We start from the raw sequence: 17,666 nt of genomic DNA, 5'->3' as shown, positions 1-17,666 counted from the left end.
CCGGGGACGGCCGGCCCCGATCCGGCACCGCCGCCGTGCCGCGCCGCTCCGTCCCCGGAGCCGCGGACCGGCGTCCGGGAGCGATCGGCGCTCCGCGGGTCGGTCCGCCTCCGCCGGGCAGGATGGTGGACTTGGACAGCGAGGTCCCCCCGCTGCCGCCGCGGTACCGCTTTCGAGATCTGCTGCTGGGTGACCAGGGCTGGCAGAGCGACGACAGGTGAGCGGCGCGGCGGAGCGACGGAGGGCCGGGCCGGCGGGGGGCGGCGAGGCGCGGCCCTGCTCTGGGGGCTCCGCGCCCGGGCAAACTTTCCAGGGGAAGAAACGGGGCCGGAGGAGCGGGCGGGATGCGGGACCTGCCGCGGGGGAACGCGCCGAGCCGCGCTTCGGCTGCCCCGGGAGCGGCGCTATTGTCCGACACGCGGCTGCCGCCCGGCGTTCTCTTTCCGCGCTGCGATTCAGGCTGGGATGGCCATTGCCTTCATCTGGTTGTGAATCGTTGCGAGGATTAAAGACGACAAACCGATGGCGCACCAAGGCGTGCTTCGTTTCCAGGCGCTAAGTAGCGTTGGTGATCACCGGCACCGCGGTGCCGCTATGTGACCGCGCGACCTGCCGTGCCAGCGAGCGATTCACTCACAGCGCCTGCAGAACCGCGTGAGATCTGCTTTGCAGTAAGAATTCCCTATGGTTAAATGGCAGAAAAGCCTGCTTGTCTGTAATGCTATGCTGAACCGAGTTTAATTCAATACAGTTGTACTGCCAGGGTGAGTCATGCTTGAACTCAGCAGCCAGAAACTTTGATTTTAATGCTGATCTCCTCTTGCAATTTTAGCTGCTTTCCAAAATAAATAATAATAGTAAAAGACCTCTCATTGCTCACAAGTTCACATAAAAGCAAAATTTGTTATTTTCTTTATGACAGTGTGGTATACAATGAAGTAATTAAACAAATTCCATTTACCCAGACAGTTATGAAATGGTGAACGATGTCTTAAGATAGTCATGAAAACATGGTGGTGGCTGGAAATGATGGCATTGCATGCTGTATTAGTTCAGTGCAAGGGAGTTACTGGATTTATCAAAGCATGGTTGTATATTTTAAATACTAATTAAATTATAAGCATATTCTGTGCACATAATTTTATGATGACAGCATTCTTTGAGGACTTTAGAAAAAGTAGATAATATACCTCCTTTTTATTTTTGACTGGAATAGGAAAAAAGCCCACAACCTTTCTTTATTAACTGTTTGTTTATTTAGCTAAGATTGTGATGGCTAACAAAAATAAAATACTCTCTGTGCCACTCTTCGGACCACTCTGTGGATTAAAACTTCTGCCATCTCTAGTTCAAACTTCTGTTTGACTTGCTTTCCTAAACTTCATAACGTTACCTTCTGTGGAGCAAGCATGGGGCTGATCTCACACTGGAAATTGTGTATAAGCAACTATAAACCATAGCGTGGAAATTCCTACTGCAAGTCTACGTCTGCTTAATGAAATATATATATAAATCCTTGGAAAATACTGATAGCACAACTATAGCATAACAGCATTACAGAGCATGATTATTATTGGAAAACTACACCAACGGGCTAGTGGAATATGAATAGTTAATAGTTTAATTATTTTGTTAACATCCATGAATGAAATAACCATCTCTGGTCACATCTGAAATATAAATTATGAAGCCAGGACTGAAAAGAGCAGAAATGGCCTGCCAGATCTTCAGCTATTGCCCTCTGTTAGATCTGGACACAGCTGCAGCATGGGGGGAAGGCTGTGCAGTTGGCTCTACTTTGCATGAGGCTGTCATAGCAGCACTCTTCTCCTCCAGTGCTGCAAGTTACCATAGCAGTCTCCAGATACTTGCTTTCTGTTATCTGAACAAAGTCCGTTCTTAAAAAAAGAAAGAAAAAAAAATCTGAGTTTTTATTTGCCCATCTTACGATATGGTCATATTGAGATTGTTTTTCTTTTTGTTTGTTCTCTAGTAGAGGAGATCACTTAATACTGAAATATTACTGCAATCCCACTGCTGATATTATGTTACTATCCAGTATACCAAAAGCATACTCTGTATAAAAATATGGCCATATATTTTTAATATTAGACACTTTCAGGAAATACTTTATTAAAGAGGCTAAAGACCTGTGAGGACTTTTAACAAAGTTTGAAATGGTTCACCACAGGATTGATATTACATGAGTATGACACTGGTTCTTTTTTTTTTTTTTTCTTTGTGACCTTACATAAGTGACCCAGGTTTGTGTTTGGTGAAGCACATTTCTTGTATTCTCTTCTAATTAGCACGTAATACAGATATTGCCAAAGGTTGTGCTTTACACCATCTTCAACTGAATAGACATTAACTATGACTGGAATACCTGAAAACTATAATACAGTTGAAGTAGCCTTATAGCATGGCTGCACAAAGGCATGTGATCAATATGGCTCATTTTCAGAGGTTACTAGCCATTGGTCAAGATCCTGGAAACAATTTTTTGCATGTTTCCAGTTCACTGAAACTTCATTCTTCTAATTGCTTTTGACTCCTGTACACAGATTGATACCAACGATTTCCACCTGTGATTGATAAACCTCAGGCCTGCTACATCTGAACTCTTAATTTGCTGTTTTAGGCTCATTCCTTTCAAGGGGAGAATTTGATCAGATATTTATTTTAAATCATTCTATTTGCTTATAAAATGCACGCACAAAGTTCTTTGCTGAAAGTAACGGGACTCTGATTAGGGAAAATTGTTGTTACCTCTGTCCCTGTCTGCAGATAGACTTCTAAACGCCATTTTCTCACTAGGATCTCTCCCAGTACAACTTCAGTCCCCATTTGGCTATTCACATTTCATATGGAAAAAAATATTAATTTACTCAGATTTTTGTGTCGTTTTATTTATTTATTTTTTAAGTAGAGGCACTCACAATCCTGTCACCATGTAAAATATTTAAATACTTTGGAACGTATGTGAATACTCTGGACATATGTGGAAGCTTTTCACATATGTCCAGATGGGAGAGCAGGTGAAAGCCCAGCACAGTGGCTGAAGTACACAGGTGCCACACAATTATTTCTGCAGCAGGTGCTTTCATTGTTCTGGCCATGTAAATGATCCAACCACTGGACCATGGGTGATAAGACTGAATAACTGACTTTATCACTAATTATGTAAATATCACTAATATCCCTTGGTGAAATTTTGCCTTCGCTCTTGAAAATAACTGAAACTGAAGTAAATTCTTTGATTAGTGGATATTCTTAGATGTTTTTCTTTACCTTCATAATACAGTCTGGCTGCCTGGGAAGGGAGCAGGAGTAAAGGGATAACTCGGGGATTATCTCGGCAGCAGCCATTTACCCATCAGTTCAGTAAGATTTCACTGAAGCACAACTGTAACAGTAAGTTGCATAACACATAGTTTCAGCTTTCATAAGCCTACTGATAATCAATTATCAGTCTTACCAGCTGAGTTGAAGAGCATCAGAAACAAAAGTAGAAAATATCCTTACAAGTGAATCACAGTGAAGACCTGATGTGGTTTAAATCTGGCAAATAATTTGCTTCAAATAACTGGGAAAGATATTAACTTCAGGCTCCCATGTCAACTTTCAAAAAAGCTGTTTGGAAAACAGAAAATATATTGTTTCACCTAACTGTGCACTCATTATATACTTCAAAAAAAGCCAAAGCAGATAACTAGAAGCTAAAAGAATTCCAAGTTAAAAATAATAATTAAAGAAAAAGCATTTACATTCTGTTGGTATGAGTGCTTTCTTAGTAAGGTCAGTCATAAGTTCAGTGTTTAAGTAACATGTAGAGTCAAGAACATTACTCACCACTGTGATTGCTTACACTAGTGACCTGTTTGGATTTCTGCTGCATGCTTTTGGCTATCACCAGGTAGCCAAAACAGTTTGAGCAGCGTCCAGGAGGGGTCTGGCATTTAGAATGTCCAAGGAAACACTCCCACACAGTGTGTATATAGGGCATTCTTTGTCATTTCATGTCAGTGTCAGTGCCTGGGCCCATTGTCTTACCGCTAAAGATGTACCCAGAATGGATCACTGTCATTTTATTGTAGAAATAACATCTACCCTTGAATGTTACACACTGCTTTTCCTATTTCTGCTACTAAATCTTTTATTTTTTATTATTATTTTTTTTTTAAGTTGCCTGTGTTTCCTGCAAGTCACACATTCATTTTACATATATATGGCAGCTCTGCTACAGGGAGGTCCAAGTATAACTAGCAGACACATTCATACCTGGGTCTTCTTCCTCAAACACACTGTATAGCCTTAAACTGAATGCAATAAGTGTGTTAAACACCTTTACTGTCATAATTCATTTCCCACAATATTTTAGAGACAGAAAAGTAAAAAATGCATGGATGTTTTAAAAATGTGCAGCAGGAGATTCTGTTGACCTAAAAAATGTAACATTTTGTTTTTACTATCTTTTGCACTTCAAATCCCTCTGGGTCTCTGCAAGATTAAGCAGAATGTTGGATTTTCTTTGGTCCTTGTATACCAATATAAGTTTTATAAATGCTGAATATTTCTAGCAACATTAATGAAGACACCACAGGGTACACATTAGAGCATTGAATTAATACAGTCTGTCATTTGAACTGCAATACTATACACAAGAGTTTATAGTCAAAAACATTTTTTATTAAATTTTACTGCCTGTTGGATTTCCAAGTTACACGGAGAAGTAAAATGCTCAAGAAAGAATCACTGTGACTATGCTACTTCAAAATCACATACCAAAAGAGTAAATAAAAGAGAACACTGAACCTTGATGCATTTTGTAACTCTCACACTCAAAGCATCAGATTTCATAATTTCCATATGCTGTTCCACTAAGTGTTTACAATTTCACAGTCAGAGAAAAAAATTTACATTTCTCAGTTCTGCATTTTTCTTTTCTGTAGCTAAGTAAGAAGAGACATTAGCTGGTACTGGGAACACATTTCAAATACTGCTCCTGTACCAAGGATGAAGACTTGAGTCATTTTGCTATAGCATATACTTTAATAATAAAACCATGCAGGCAAGCGTTAGCTTTGTTATATTGGCTACTGAATGGATTAAATTAAAACCAGATTTCCTTTCTAATCTGCTTACCACTTAAATCAACATTACCACCTATCTGGAAAGAGATCCAGACATTGCAGCACTTCCACACACCACTTGGAGAACTGTTTGTTGCTGTCATTTGACTCACTACTTTCAAGGAACAGCTCCTCTTGTAAACCTCAGAAGGCACAGTGCGTATTACGGAGTAGAGCCCTCCTTTGTCTTACTTTTTGGAAGTCACCTGAGATTATTCAACTAAGAGGGGTTAAAAGCTCACCCATTTCTGAATCAAGTGGCTTAAGATATCTGACCCTAGATTCAAATCACATGAAAATTCTGCACCTCCTCAGAAGATTCTGTTATGATTTCTTCAAAATAAACTCCCCTATTTCCTTCAATTTGACCTCTTCAGAGTTCTTCCATTTAACACAGATCACAAAGTAAAAGATCTTACGCTAATAAAAACAAATCCAGATATATTTGGCAATATAAGTAATTTTTCAAAGCAATTCAGCAATTTAGAGCCCTAAATTCTGTTTCAGAAGCTTGATTTTGACTGAAACCACTTAAGATTCTAATGGTCTAATTGACTAAGAAAGTAAATAGTTCCACGGCAACTGTGGTGAGACTCTGCACAGAGGTATTTGGAAAGTTTGAGTTGCCCAAAGACCTGAAAAAAACTGCTGCATGTTAATAATAATTAAAAAAATAAAGAAAAATACTAACATTTCAAAACCACTGCACCAGCCACATTTAGAGGTCTATATTTATACTTCAGGTAGCAGGTTTAGGAGCACAGTTCTCATAGAAAAACTCGTATTTCAGAACTCACTTTCCATCTCAACTAATTGTTGGATTAAGTCCCTTTTTTAGTTAATCTTACAGGTAAAAGGAGGAATGAACTTCCTTATGTGGAAGAGGTGAAGAGGAAGCAATACTCCACAAAAGGTGGTTCTGTCAGCTTATACGTGTTTTAGCATCATTCTTACAACAACAGCAGAAACAAAGATGTATTATTTCTATAGTCCACTTCATCTAGCACAAATTGGAATTGGGGAAAAGATAAAAAGATAAGAGAAACAGTTCCATGTTATGTCTGTACTTGTCCTAGAAAGACCTCAATGGTGAACATCTGCAGAAGTTTTCTGGTGCAGAAAAAGTTTAAGTAACTCAGCTTCAAAACTCTGAAAGAGTTTTTATTTTTAATTTTTTAAATTTTTATTGTCTTCTCCTGGCCAAGTTTGTAAATGTGCTTGGTACTTCAATTATTACTTAATTATACACTTAATACTCAAAAGCTCTTATTTTTCCATCTAGAACCTTTATCCGTGCTACTTTACATCTGGCAGACACTACAGTATTCCGTGGGGAACTGATCAGTTCCTTCCCAAATGTTCTCTCTCTTAATTTTATGATTATTATAAATCATAATCATTGGCTGTGATAGAATAACAGTAAATTTCTGTGTTGCTGTGATTACTGTCAGAATGATTCTTTTATAACAAATGGTAGCATTGGTTTCTATTACCTCCTTTTTTCCTGTGAGTCATGTGGAACATCCCAAATGTCTGAAGCTTCAAAACGCTTATTATGAAGATTTTTTCTAAACATCTTAGTGCTATACATCAAGTTCCTAGACTGGAAATTTGTAGTGTACTAAAAGTACTCTTTTGAATTGAAGGCTATGGTACGTGCACTCTATCCAGTGACTTGTTCTAGTCCATTAAATCCTTTAAAATGAATATCGTTCAACTACCGTAAAAGTTCTGCAGCACAGAAGATTTGGTGCGGAATGCCTTAAAGATTCCAGCCTCCTCCACACAGTCATCTACTAATCATGTTATCAGTTAACTTCCCGGTGGGAAGTATCAGTAAAACAGAAACACTCATTAAGAGATAAAAACAGTGATATTATTATTTACTGACAAGCATCCCTTGAGGGACAAATTCTGTCTCCATATATAGAGATGTCTATGAGGCAGTGCTGTAGATCTGTGGTGGAAATCCAATCACTAAATCTCATATCATTCTGCTTGACTTTGTTGAGTATCAAGCCATGGTAGATGAGGAGGAAGGCATTAGATTATAACTAGTCAGTGCTGGACAAGTTATCTACTGAGTTAAGAACAAGAAAAAAAATTTTATCTAACTCTCAGGCAGGGAGTTTAGCCATTAGTTACTGGAAATGTAACAGCTGGACAAGGATCATATGCCTGGTAGGAGCAATTTACAAGATTTGAGCAGCAGTCCTAGCTATAGATTAGCCCTGCCAGGAAAGTCTTTCCCTGTCTCCTAGATACTGTATTCTGAGTCAAAGTGCTTTCTGCAAAGAAAAGAGTTTGTGCTTTAGCTTTTTACAGTGTTAGAGTTAATGCCACTTGTATTTCAAGTATCTTTAAGTTACAGAGCTCCTTCAAAATACAGTGATTATTGAGATATTTAATAAGGAGTAAACATTTTAGAACAGCCTCTGTATTATTCTAAATAGCCATACTGTTCTAGGGGGGTTTAATGTCTTCCTCACTTTGTTTTTTCTTCCCCGGGTGACTAGAAAAGACTTAAGCACAGATAAAAGCAGCGTTAAACCAAATCTGAAACAAATACAAATGGGAAAAATGTTAAGCTGAGACTGGAACACTGCTTTATATTTGTTCTTTATGTGACAGCATCTGTTAATGCACAACATCCCCTTACTCCAGAAGGGGTTTGGTTTCCCATACTCACATGGAAATGAAGTAAGGGCATTGGTTACTTATTACTACTGCCTTGCAATTCTCCCTGTCAAGCACAGCCAGCTCTAGCAAAGATGGTATAAACACCACTCTCTATATTTAACTGAATGCACCCTTTTAAAAAGTAAGCAAATTCTGTTTCCACTGCGTATAACAATTTTGTATTTGATTAGTGGTGTAACAGTCAGACAGATCAGCACAGAGGAATGGTGATACAGGAAATGTACTGACAAAGGGACTAGCATGATAGAAGGGTACTACAAAGAAAACTACAAAGAAAAAGCGCTCACCCATCTCTAAACATCTAGGCTCAGGAAGAAAACTCCAGAAGAGGGGAGAGGGAGGGGGCATCTCCAGTAAGAGATCCTTCCGTACTACCAGTCAGCCCTTAAATGTGCTCTAAGAGAGGTGCAGCCAGTCTCCATCCCTTCTGGTCACACAGCTGAACTGCCTTCACCCATGCTCCCAGGGCTGACCAGATCCTTTCCCCAGGTGATCAATCAGTGGTTCAGGCTGTGACTCAACAGTTCTCATACAAGTGTTTTAATCAGATATATGAACTATTATTTAAAAGATGTTTTTGTAGTTACTACCTGGTTTTTAATTACTGTTTTGATCTCTCAGTAATCATTAAAAAAAAAGACAATACAGACACAGAGTGTAGCAAAATATTTTGTAGTACACAAACATTAATTAACTGACTGATTAATTTAGCTAATCTCACACAAAAACCCCCATACATTTAAAGTGCACTGGATTTTAAGGGCCAGATTAGTTTTTGCTTCTGATTTTTTCCCCTTATTTGGCAATTTACAGATTATAGTCTGGAGGAAAAAAAACCACAAAACAAAAAACCTCACAAAGTAAGATGAATGCTGTATTATAAATTTTTTTAATACGACAAATTGTAGCAATTAACTATTCATGAAAACTTGAACAATGTGATTTTTGTGCCATTTAACCAACTCAAGAGGTCATTCAAACAGGTTTAGTGCAACCTTGGCATGGCATTTCATGTTAGGAAGAATGAGTTGGGCCACTAGAAAAGCTTCAGAGTAAAGCGTCTCTGAGGATATCAGTAGGGTTGTCTGAGAAATGGTAGAAAGGGAATTTTTGTGAGCCAGTCTTGTGACATGCACCATGGGCTAATCTGAGACTTGTGGAGTGGAGATGTTGAAGAGCTGGAGTTGTCTAACAATCTGCTGCTACTTCTCCTTGGGCTATGGTGACCTGTGGGTTTAGAAATTCCTTTCCTTTCTAGGAATGGCAGTGCCACTTTACATGGACAGAAATGTTCATACGGAAAGAAGAAAGAGTTGAAAGTACTGTTATGCCTTCTTGTATTGCCCTAAGCGTTTGACAATTCATTATCGGACCTCCTTACGTTAATACAGTTGATCCATAAACACACCTCTGCTCATTGTATGCAGGTATTCCACCTATTACTAACTGCTCTGCCTTAAGATCTATATAAAGCATAAGAACAAGATGATAGAACAAAACCTATTCAAACCCATCTCAGCAATACAGTTAGCTGAAAAAATCTTAAGTAATTTGACCCTCACTAAAGCCACCGAACTCTGAAATATCTGCCTTCATTTGGGAGGTCATAGTTTACACTGAACAAGCCACTTTTCCAAAGGCACCTGCTAACTCATTTTGTAAAAACATCTAAAGCACATCATGGAATTTTGACATTATTTAAAAAATAAAATACCGGGCACAGAATTCTACCAGGTAATCTACTGATGAGCAGCACTTTTACACTGAAGTGCTTAATCATCGCACTACATTGTGAAAGTGCTATTTAACTAGAATAAAAAATATAGAATAAACTGCTAAAATATTGTGAAAACATATTTTAAAGTTTTCTTAATCTAAGAAAAAGCCAATTAAAAACCATACCTTATGTATGTGTAATAGAAAGTGTAATAGCTCACTCCAAGGAGAATGAGATTTACATGAAATCTGTAGTTACACTGTACCTTGTTGGCTGTGAAGAACAGTATCAGACAGGTGACATCTAAGATACCAGTGACATTCATTTGTTCTATTATGTGTTCAGAGTTTGTGAGTCACTGTAATTCCTTAAATTATATAAATAAATAAACACTCTTTTTGTGGGGGAAAAAAAAAAGAAGCATGCAGTAGAGACTGAAAAGTTATCAATATAGACCAATTTCCTTTTACACATAAACACAAATCACAGATTTGTGACAACTGCTCTATGCCTTATAAGGTACTAGGATGGAATATTAGCCTGCAGTGACAGTAAGTAGCCATAGTCTCATTAACTCGTTATATGATGCAGGATTTCACTTGCATGCAAGTGAAGGGAATGAGGGTCTTTGTAAAACTAATCGTTGAATTTTTTACTTTTTCATTCCCAGTCCTACCCTTTTCAATACTTCTTCAGTTAAGACAAATGTTTATTGTAACAAATGAAGTCATTAAATCTTTATCTTCTTTTATATATTTAGTAATAAATTCTTAATAGGAAAGACTATTTTTTTCCTATTTTTTTCTCAATACCAAGCAAAGTGATATCCTCATCTCTTGGAATCCTTAATGTTCTTGTTTTTTAAAAATAAAAGAAGCAAACCAAAACAAACCACAGAAACTATCTAGAAAGCATTTCCAGATGAGGGCCCAAAGGAAACTTCATTCAGATTAACAACTGATGTTTTGCCTTTTCTTCAGTGTGAGTATTCAAAGTATTTATTTGGCAGTCTTTTATTTATCAGTTCTCCTGTGAGGATACCAAGTACTTCGCTTACTGATAAGTATATACTTACACAATTGATAGAGCAGACAAAAATGCGTTTAAAATTATCACTTGCAAGTTAGGTTGCAATTGAAGCAATAGAAAAACCACAATAGAAAACAGAAAAATAAGAGTAAATCATTAGCAACTTTGTGTTGTGCAGCTACATTTATCTGAGTACCTGATACACACATATACATTTTTTTATATAGGAATATGCAATATTCTGACAGCCTGTTTCTACTGTTTTCCCTCCTCAGAGCCAAAGTGGCTCACTCTATACCTGAAGTTTATGTCTATCCTGTTAGACTACAAAACATTTTTATCACTTCTGTGGCCACATGTACAGCAGGCACTCTTGTCAATTAATGCTGATGAACACACTTCTGTCTATATAATACCATGTCACACCACAGAGAGAGAATTGAGATATATGGATTTATTATTTCTTTGCACTGCAACTGACTGTGCATAAGTGTTGAAATACTTATTCAGCATTACTGATTATTTTAGTGTGCTTATTGTTTGGGTTCAAGGCCAATGGTGATTAATTCTATCTTGCTTAGGCTACTTCTACTTTATAAGTGCAAAAAATCCTCTGCTTTTGTGCATTTGTAAGAAGTTACCTGGCTTATTCTATTAGGATTCTCTCAGTTCTAGCTCCAGGTAGAATACATATTCTTTTATGACAAAGGACTGCATGTTATTTTATTCTTCAAGTTATATCACTTTCCTACTCAGTTTTTTCTTTCATCTTTGATTTTCAACCTAATCTACTTCTATTAAAAAAAATTATTTTAAAAAAATAAAATGATGGTATATTTCTATGCTTCTTTGGCCATAGTGGCATTGTTATTATACCTTCTTTCCTGAAGAAAATGTCTCCTGTGAGGACAGGTTCTCATTTTGTATTACAGCAACCTTTTTGGGTTGCTTACTTTTTCTTATATATATTATTATTATTATTATTGCAGCATCAGTCTCCATAGAACCTTTCTAAATGACTTAAAAAAAATTAAGTACATGATGTTCACTTCAGACTTCTCCCTTATCTATCTCTTCCAATTATCTCATAATGGAGCAGAGTGCTACAGCTCATATTCTATTTATATCTGTCATTTGCTCTGCTCTTAGTTTGTTCCTAGCCTAAATCCAACTTGAAGGTCTTGGCATGGGTGCCATTTGTTCTTTTTCATCTCCCATCAACATTATCACTGGTACTTGTATTTTTATCAATCCTAACATATGCTGTAAACATTTTTGCTGTTGTTTTGTTAGCTTTTTGCCATGATTTTATTTAGCTGCCATTTTTTAATCTTTACTTTTCACCCTAATGTGGTGGTTACAACTTTATGTCTGGTTACAATTCCAATTTTCAGGTTACAGACAATTTGTTGTCTACCATTGTGGATGTGGCTTATGCAATTCTAAAGAAACTAAAATCACTGCAAGCTGAGAATTATCTCCCGTCCTTTTGAGATACTAACACTTTCTCTAACTTGAGTAACTATAGTACAGAATAGCATCTTTTTGACTACTGTATATATATATATATATATATATAATTTTTTTTTAAAAAAACAAGGCATTCTTAGGAATTCATAAAGAGAAGAATAAGAAAATACATAAAAATCTGCTTTTGAACTTCATATACATTTGCCTTGTATTTTTATTATTAATTATATTTGTATGAAATCCTGAGACCTTGAATCTAGGACAAACCATTGTAGAAAAGCCCTTTAGGGAAATAGAAGAGCATATGACTCCCATTTCAAGAGGAATGTGTCAGAAGTCAAGCAATTTGCAGCAAGTAGATGAAACACAGGACCAGAGTGTCCTGATCAAATATAGATCAAACAATGAAGAGTTCAGCATACTGAACTGCCTCCTAATCCTGAAGGCATGCTAAAGACTGATACTTAAGAAGCACTTATAGTGTTTGAAGACAAAGATGAAAATAGAACTACTGAAGGAAAAAAGCAAGTTTACAGAAGTAACTGGAAAGCTGCTTCCTTCCAGACAGCACAGTGGCTTAGCAGCCTTCATGTAGTAGCTATGTATTTGTGCAGGTAGAGTAGGATGGGAGGGTTCAGCTCTTTGCTGTGGGTAGCTAATACTATTCCAGTACTAACTTAATGAAAAAAGATAACCCATAAAACTCTCCTCCTGGGAATACCATAGTTATACATCCTCTTACTTGCACTTCTTTCACAGTTGTAACTATGAATGAAAAATAATCCATTTTGATTTTAAGAACCCTACAAACTAGAATAGGTAGCTATATCATGCTTCATTTTAGCAAGCTAGCAAATTATACTGTTGTTTCAGTTGGCTATGAATTCATACAGCTGATGCTGAACATTATAAGCTTTAACCCTATTAACGAGAGATAAAATTTCTCATAATATTAATCTTATACTGGTAGTATTTGACTCTGCTCAGCTAGTTGTCTCTTAAAATCAAAGAATGCCTAGTTTGTTAATCACAGATTAAACTGGTGTGATTGGTCAGTTACTTAGCAGAGAGTAGTAGGCGATAAGAGACAAGGCATAAGAACAGAGCAAGTTAACACACTGAGTCTTGTTCTGAGATCATTCCGGTAGATCTCTTTTCTGATTCTTCTCTCAGTGAACTTACCCCCTTCTCACATATATTTCTATATTCTCTCCATTTTGTTCTTATGATCAATATAGTTACAGAAACAGGTTTTTTTTTCTAATGATTCTGTAAGTTACCCTGAACTGCAAATGTGTATATATTTTTCATTTATGAATACACTTGGCTGCTTTCAGATTCAGATAGCTGGAACTGATAGTAGTAGACTTGGATGCGCAGTCCAAGCACACCCTCATGTCCCAGACAGCTCTGCACTGTCAGGCCTCTGTCAGCAGCCCTTTGTAGTACAAACTGGCATCAAAGGCCAATGCTTGAGTCTCTTCCCTTTCAGAGCTGCTAATCCCTGCTCTGCAAATTACAGAAGGAAATTAAGATCCTACTCTGTTCCCTCAGTTTGAGCCCCACATGATGTCAAGTAGCTATCAACTACATTATAGTCCTGAGCATCTGCTTCTATCAGCCATAGCTTTCTCTTGTGTTAACTGTAGTCTGCACCTTCTATGTAACAATTGTTTCTCTCTCTTTTTTTCTTAAATTCACAATTGGAGAAATCTCAGTCCTGTCATTTGGCCTTTAAAATTACTATTGCAATAGAGGTTTAGACTGTCACTTAAATTCAATTGCACTATATAGCACCTGTTAAGTAAATGTCATTTTTCCGGACATAACTATCTTAGCAGCCCTACCTGTTATTTATGTTACATCATTGCATAGATGTACACATGAATTCACCTTCCACTCAGCATAAAATTCACCCTACTTTCCTTGTGCTGTATAAACTCTTGTGAATGAGTCTACTACTCAAGGCCCTGGAGAGCAGCACTGGCACTTACTCCACACTCAGCCTTTTTTGGAGAGGATTAGAAGGTGACAAACCAGACTGTGTTGACAGCTGGGGGTGGCAAGAGAGAACTTCAGGGATTAGGGATGAAAGAAGAGTAAGTGGCAATGGTGCTAACAAAGTGAAATTGAGCACTTATGATCTACATGTAATGTCACTTGAGGTTAAAATTAGCACCAGCTTAATTTTCGTAAAGGTTTAAATATTTGAAGGTTATATTAGCTCAACCATTTCAGTGTTTAGTTTTCCATGACCTCCTGACAGTAAATTCCTCTGTTATCTGAAAATATAGTTTATACCTGGATGGCAACTGCATAAGCATGTGTGAATTACAAAGTGTGTGCCAAACTTGCACTGACTGGCATGAGTTTTATCTGCAAATTTTTTTAAATTGCACATTGAAAATATGTATCTCCATCTATGTGAATATAAAAGCATCTTCAGTGTGTTCAAATGCTTTTTTCTTATGGTTAATGGTTATCTGCATTTCAGATTTCTATTTGTTTTAAAGAAACATGCAATATTTCATGCTTCATTTCTCCTCCAAATATCATTAGTATGGTCATTTTATGAGAAATAAAGCAATTTAGTTATGCCTAGTTTTCATCTTGAAGGAAGTAATTTTAGGAGAAGGAAAAAAAAAGAAAGATCAGGTCAGAGAGGCATCAGACAATTCAGATTGATTAGAGATATCTATTTGGTGTCCAATTAAAAAAAAGTAGGATCTTAAGTGCAAAATGTACTCACAGAATGACAGAATGAAATAATGGCCAGGGTTGGAAGGGACCTCAAGGATCATGAGTCTCCAACGCCCCCTGCCACAGGCAGGGCCACCAACCTCACCATTCAACGCTAGACCAGGCTGCCCAGGGCCCCATCCAATCTGGTCTTGAACACTTACGTGGATGGGGCATCCACAACCTCTCTGACAGCCTGTTCCAGCACCTCACCACTCTCTCGGTAAAGAATTTCCCCCTGACCTCCAGCCTAAATCTTCCCTCCCTCAACTTAAAACCATTTCCCCTTGTCCTGCAGTTATCAACCCTTTCAAAGAGTTGATCCCCCTCCCCTCTAGAGGCTCCCTTTAGGTATTGAAAGGCTGCAATGAGGTCACCCCGCAGCCTTCTTTTCTCCAGGCTGAACAAGCCCAGCTCCCTCAGCCAGTCTTCATAGGGGAGGTGCTCCAGTCCCCTGATCATCTTTGTGGCCCTCCTCTGGACTCTCTCCAACAGCTCCCTATCTTTCTTGTACTGGGGGCTCCACACTTGGATTCACTTTTACTCACTTTTAGCCTAACACTTAGAAGGGAAATTGGAAGATTTTCACATTTGAAGGATAAATGCAGTGTTGTTTTCTGAAACTGCAGACACTTGCAGTTTATCAGATGCTTCTCATAAGGCTTTCTTAGCATTTTCAGTGAAGATGGTCTTACTTATGCTGTTTTCACTTCAGGGCTCAGTGGGAAGCTGTTAACCAGCTAAGACTCATTATCATTTCCTTGCAGTTATCTAGGAAGCAATTAAGACAACCAAGCTAGGGCAAAGAAGTATGAAAAGAACATAGCTCCCAAAAGGTTGGACACAGAATACAGATCACTTCCCACTAAGGCAATGTGATAAAAAAGACAGCTTAATCTCTTGCACAGTAACTGTAGTTTTATGCAGGGTACAAAAACAAAATTTCAGAAGTTTTTTTTATAATTGGGTTCAAAAGCCCAAACAATGCCAAAAATGAAACTGAACAAGACTGTTGACCAGCTTGATGAATGCATTTTGTCTGGAAAAATTCATTAGATTTTCTGCTTAAATAGTGATTAAGGAAATCTAAAGCACAGTTACCTTCTTGAACAAAACAATTTTCAGAAGAAAAACAGGAATTTGTAATTTTGACGTGACATGCTGATGTTTCTGCCTTAAAATTCAGAATTTATTTTCTGAAACTTCTCTTGTAAAAGAATGTTAATCAGAGAGTAAGACAAAATACAAAGATCACATAAGTTCTGCTATGAACATCGACCACTGTAGGTAGTTTAAGACAATTTTTTCCCATAATGTTATATTTCCTTTTGGGGAGTACAGCTAACACTTCTGTATAGCATACCTTGCCTTATATAAAAAAGTAGGTTAACTTACTGAATCTCAACATTTCATTTAGAGGAAGACCTTCAATGTTTGTTTTCCTGACTTGACATACCGTCCATTTTTTCTGGAAATGCTATTGGTTTTAATGGAAAATCAGCAGGCAGATCTAATGTAGTGCAGTTTAATAAAAATATATATATCAAAAGCAGAAAAGTCACAGAAGTAATAAGAAAGCCAGATGTCAACAATAAAGAGCTGTGGAGAGCTCTTTATATTAGAGAAGAATCAATAAATATGTTCTTCTGAAACTCACACTGATCTCCAGACTTGCACGGAGTATTTTGTACAAATAAAGTGGCAAGAAAATGCCTTCCATTTTGGGAGAAAAATATTAATGAAATACATGAAGCAATAAGGGAAGTCCAGCGTGATTATTTTATATTTGGTTATTTTACTCAACTGTAAGTGGGGAGAATCTTTTCACTGATGGTACTGAGCATTGGGTCTTGACATAGGTAACTGCCAATGGATTTCTGATACCATATTACTAAGTCATATTTAAAGTTATGTTTTACACTTGGTCATGTGATTCCTTAAAAATGACAGATTGGGACTCACCCACAAGGTTTTTGTTCCTTTTTTTGGATTCTTTTTTTTTCTCGCATATCCATCTGCTCTTTTAATCTTCTCCTTGTTGCTCCATTTTTAAATAGCTAAACCTTAAATTTCCTACTTTTTAAGTAAAAATAAAGCCAAGATAAATGATCTCCTCTTCGAGGATACTATGTGCTAACAGTTCTCTGCTTTGTCCTACTTGCTGCTTTAGAAAAGGTGCAGTTTTGAGTGATAAGAAAGAAAAAGGTAACTTGAAGAACAATAACAGATTAGTTTAAGTGATTTGTGGTTTGAATGTCAGTGGTACTCACAAGCTAACTTTAAACACTTTCAAGGGACCAACTTTAAGAAGAATGTTTGTTCAGCATTTTCTTAAAAAGTGAAGGCACTTTGGACTTAATCTTAGTAAACAACACATCTGAACACAGTGCTTTCTTTTAAATCTTGGGCCACTACAGAAACAAAAACCATAAAGGGAAAAAAAAAAAAGCTGCTATACCAACAAAGATGATTTGGTTAAGTGGCCATATCTAAAGAGAGCATTCAGTCTCAGATTCTTACATTTTGAGATGACAAAATCTACCAGGAAAATTTAAGGCTCCTTTTTATCTGAATGTCTGTTTCTCTCACTGTCTAGGTAATATTCATGACAGTATCCCTCATAGTGTTTAACTGCTAGCTCTGTAAGAAAAATGTGTTAAATTGAGAGCATGGAAACTGCATCCAAACTTATCAGAATAAAGCCTACTGTAAAATAGCAGCATATGTTAAATGTTGGAGTAGCAATATTATAACTCCCTCACTGCCATCATCTATTTTGAACATACAATGGATATTATATTATCTGCTTGCCATTATGTTTCTGATTGGCCTGAAAAAAAGGTGTCTTTCAGGGGCTATGTATCACCAATAGACCTGTA

At 37.3% G+C, this 17,666-nt stretch overlaps 1 protein-coding gene across 5 annotated transcripts in view; it reads left to right on the top strand.

Moving 5' to 3' along the window:
- Positions 1-106: 106 nt before the first annotated feature.
- The window catches only part of KCNT2 (potassium sodium-activated channel subfamily T member 2), a 116,770-nt gene continuing 99,210 nt past the window's right edge, over positions 107-17,666 (top strand). For all 5 annotated transcript variants that reach the window (XM_042819339.1, XM_042819338.1, XM_042819336.1 and 2 more), the window contains exon 1: positions 107-217. In XM_042819339.1, coding sequence (XP_042675273.1) covers positions 123-217 — 95 coding nt within the window. In that variant the 5' untranslated portion in view covers positions 107-122. The remainder of the gene's footprint in view (positions 218-17,666) is intronic.

This window comes from Centrocercus urophasianus, unplaced genomic scaffold (genome assembly GCF_019232065.1).
Source record: "Centrocercus urophasianus isolate 14NV4802_14NV808 unplaced genomic scaffold, USGS_Curo_1.0 seq_18, whole genome shotgun sequence".
NCBI classification, from domain to species: domain Eukaryota; kingdom Metazoa; phylum Chordata; class Aves; order Galliformes; family Phasianidae; genus Centrocercus; species Centrocercus urophasianus.
Note: the sequence above shows the minus strand (reverse complement) of the source record. Positions and strands in the feature narration are given on the sequence as shown.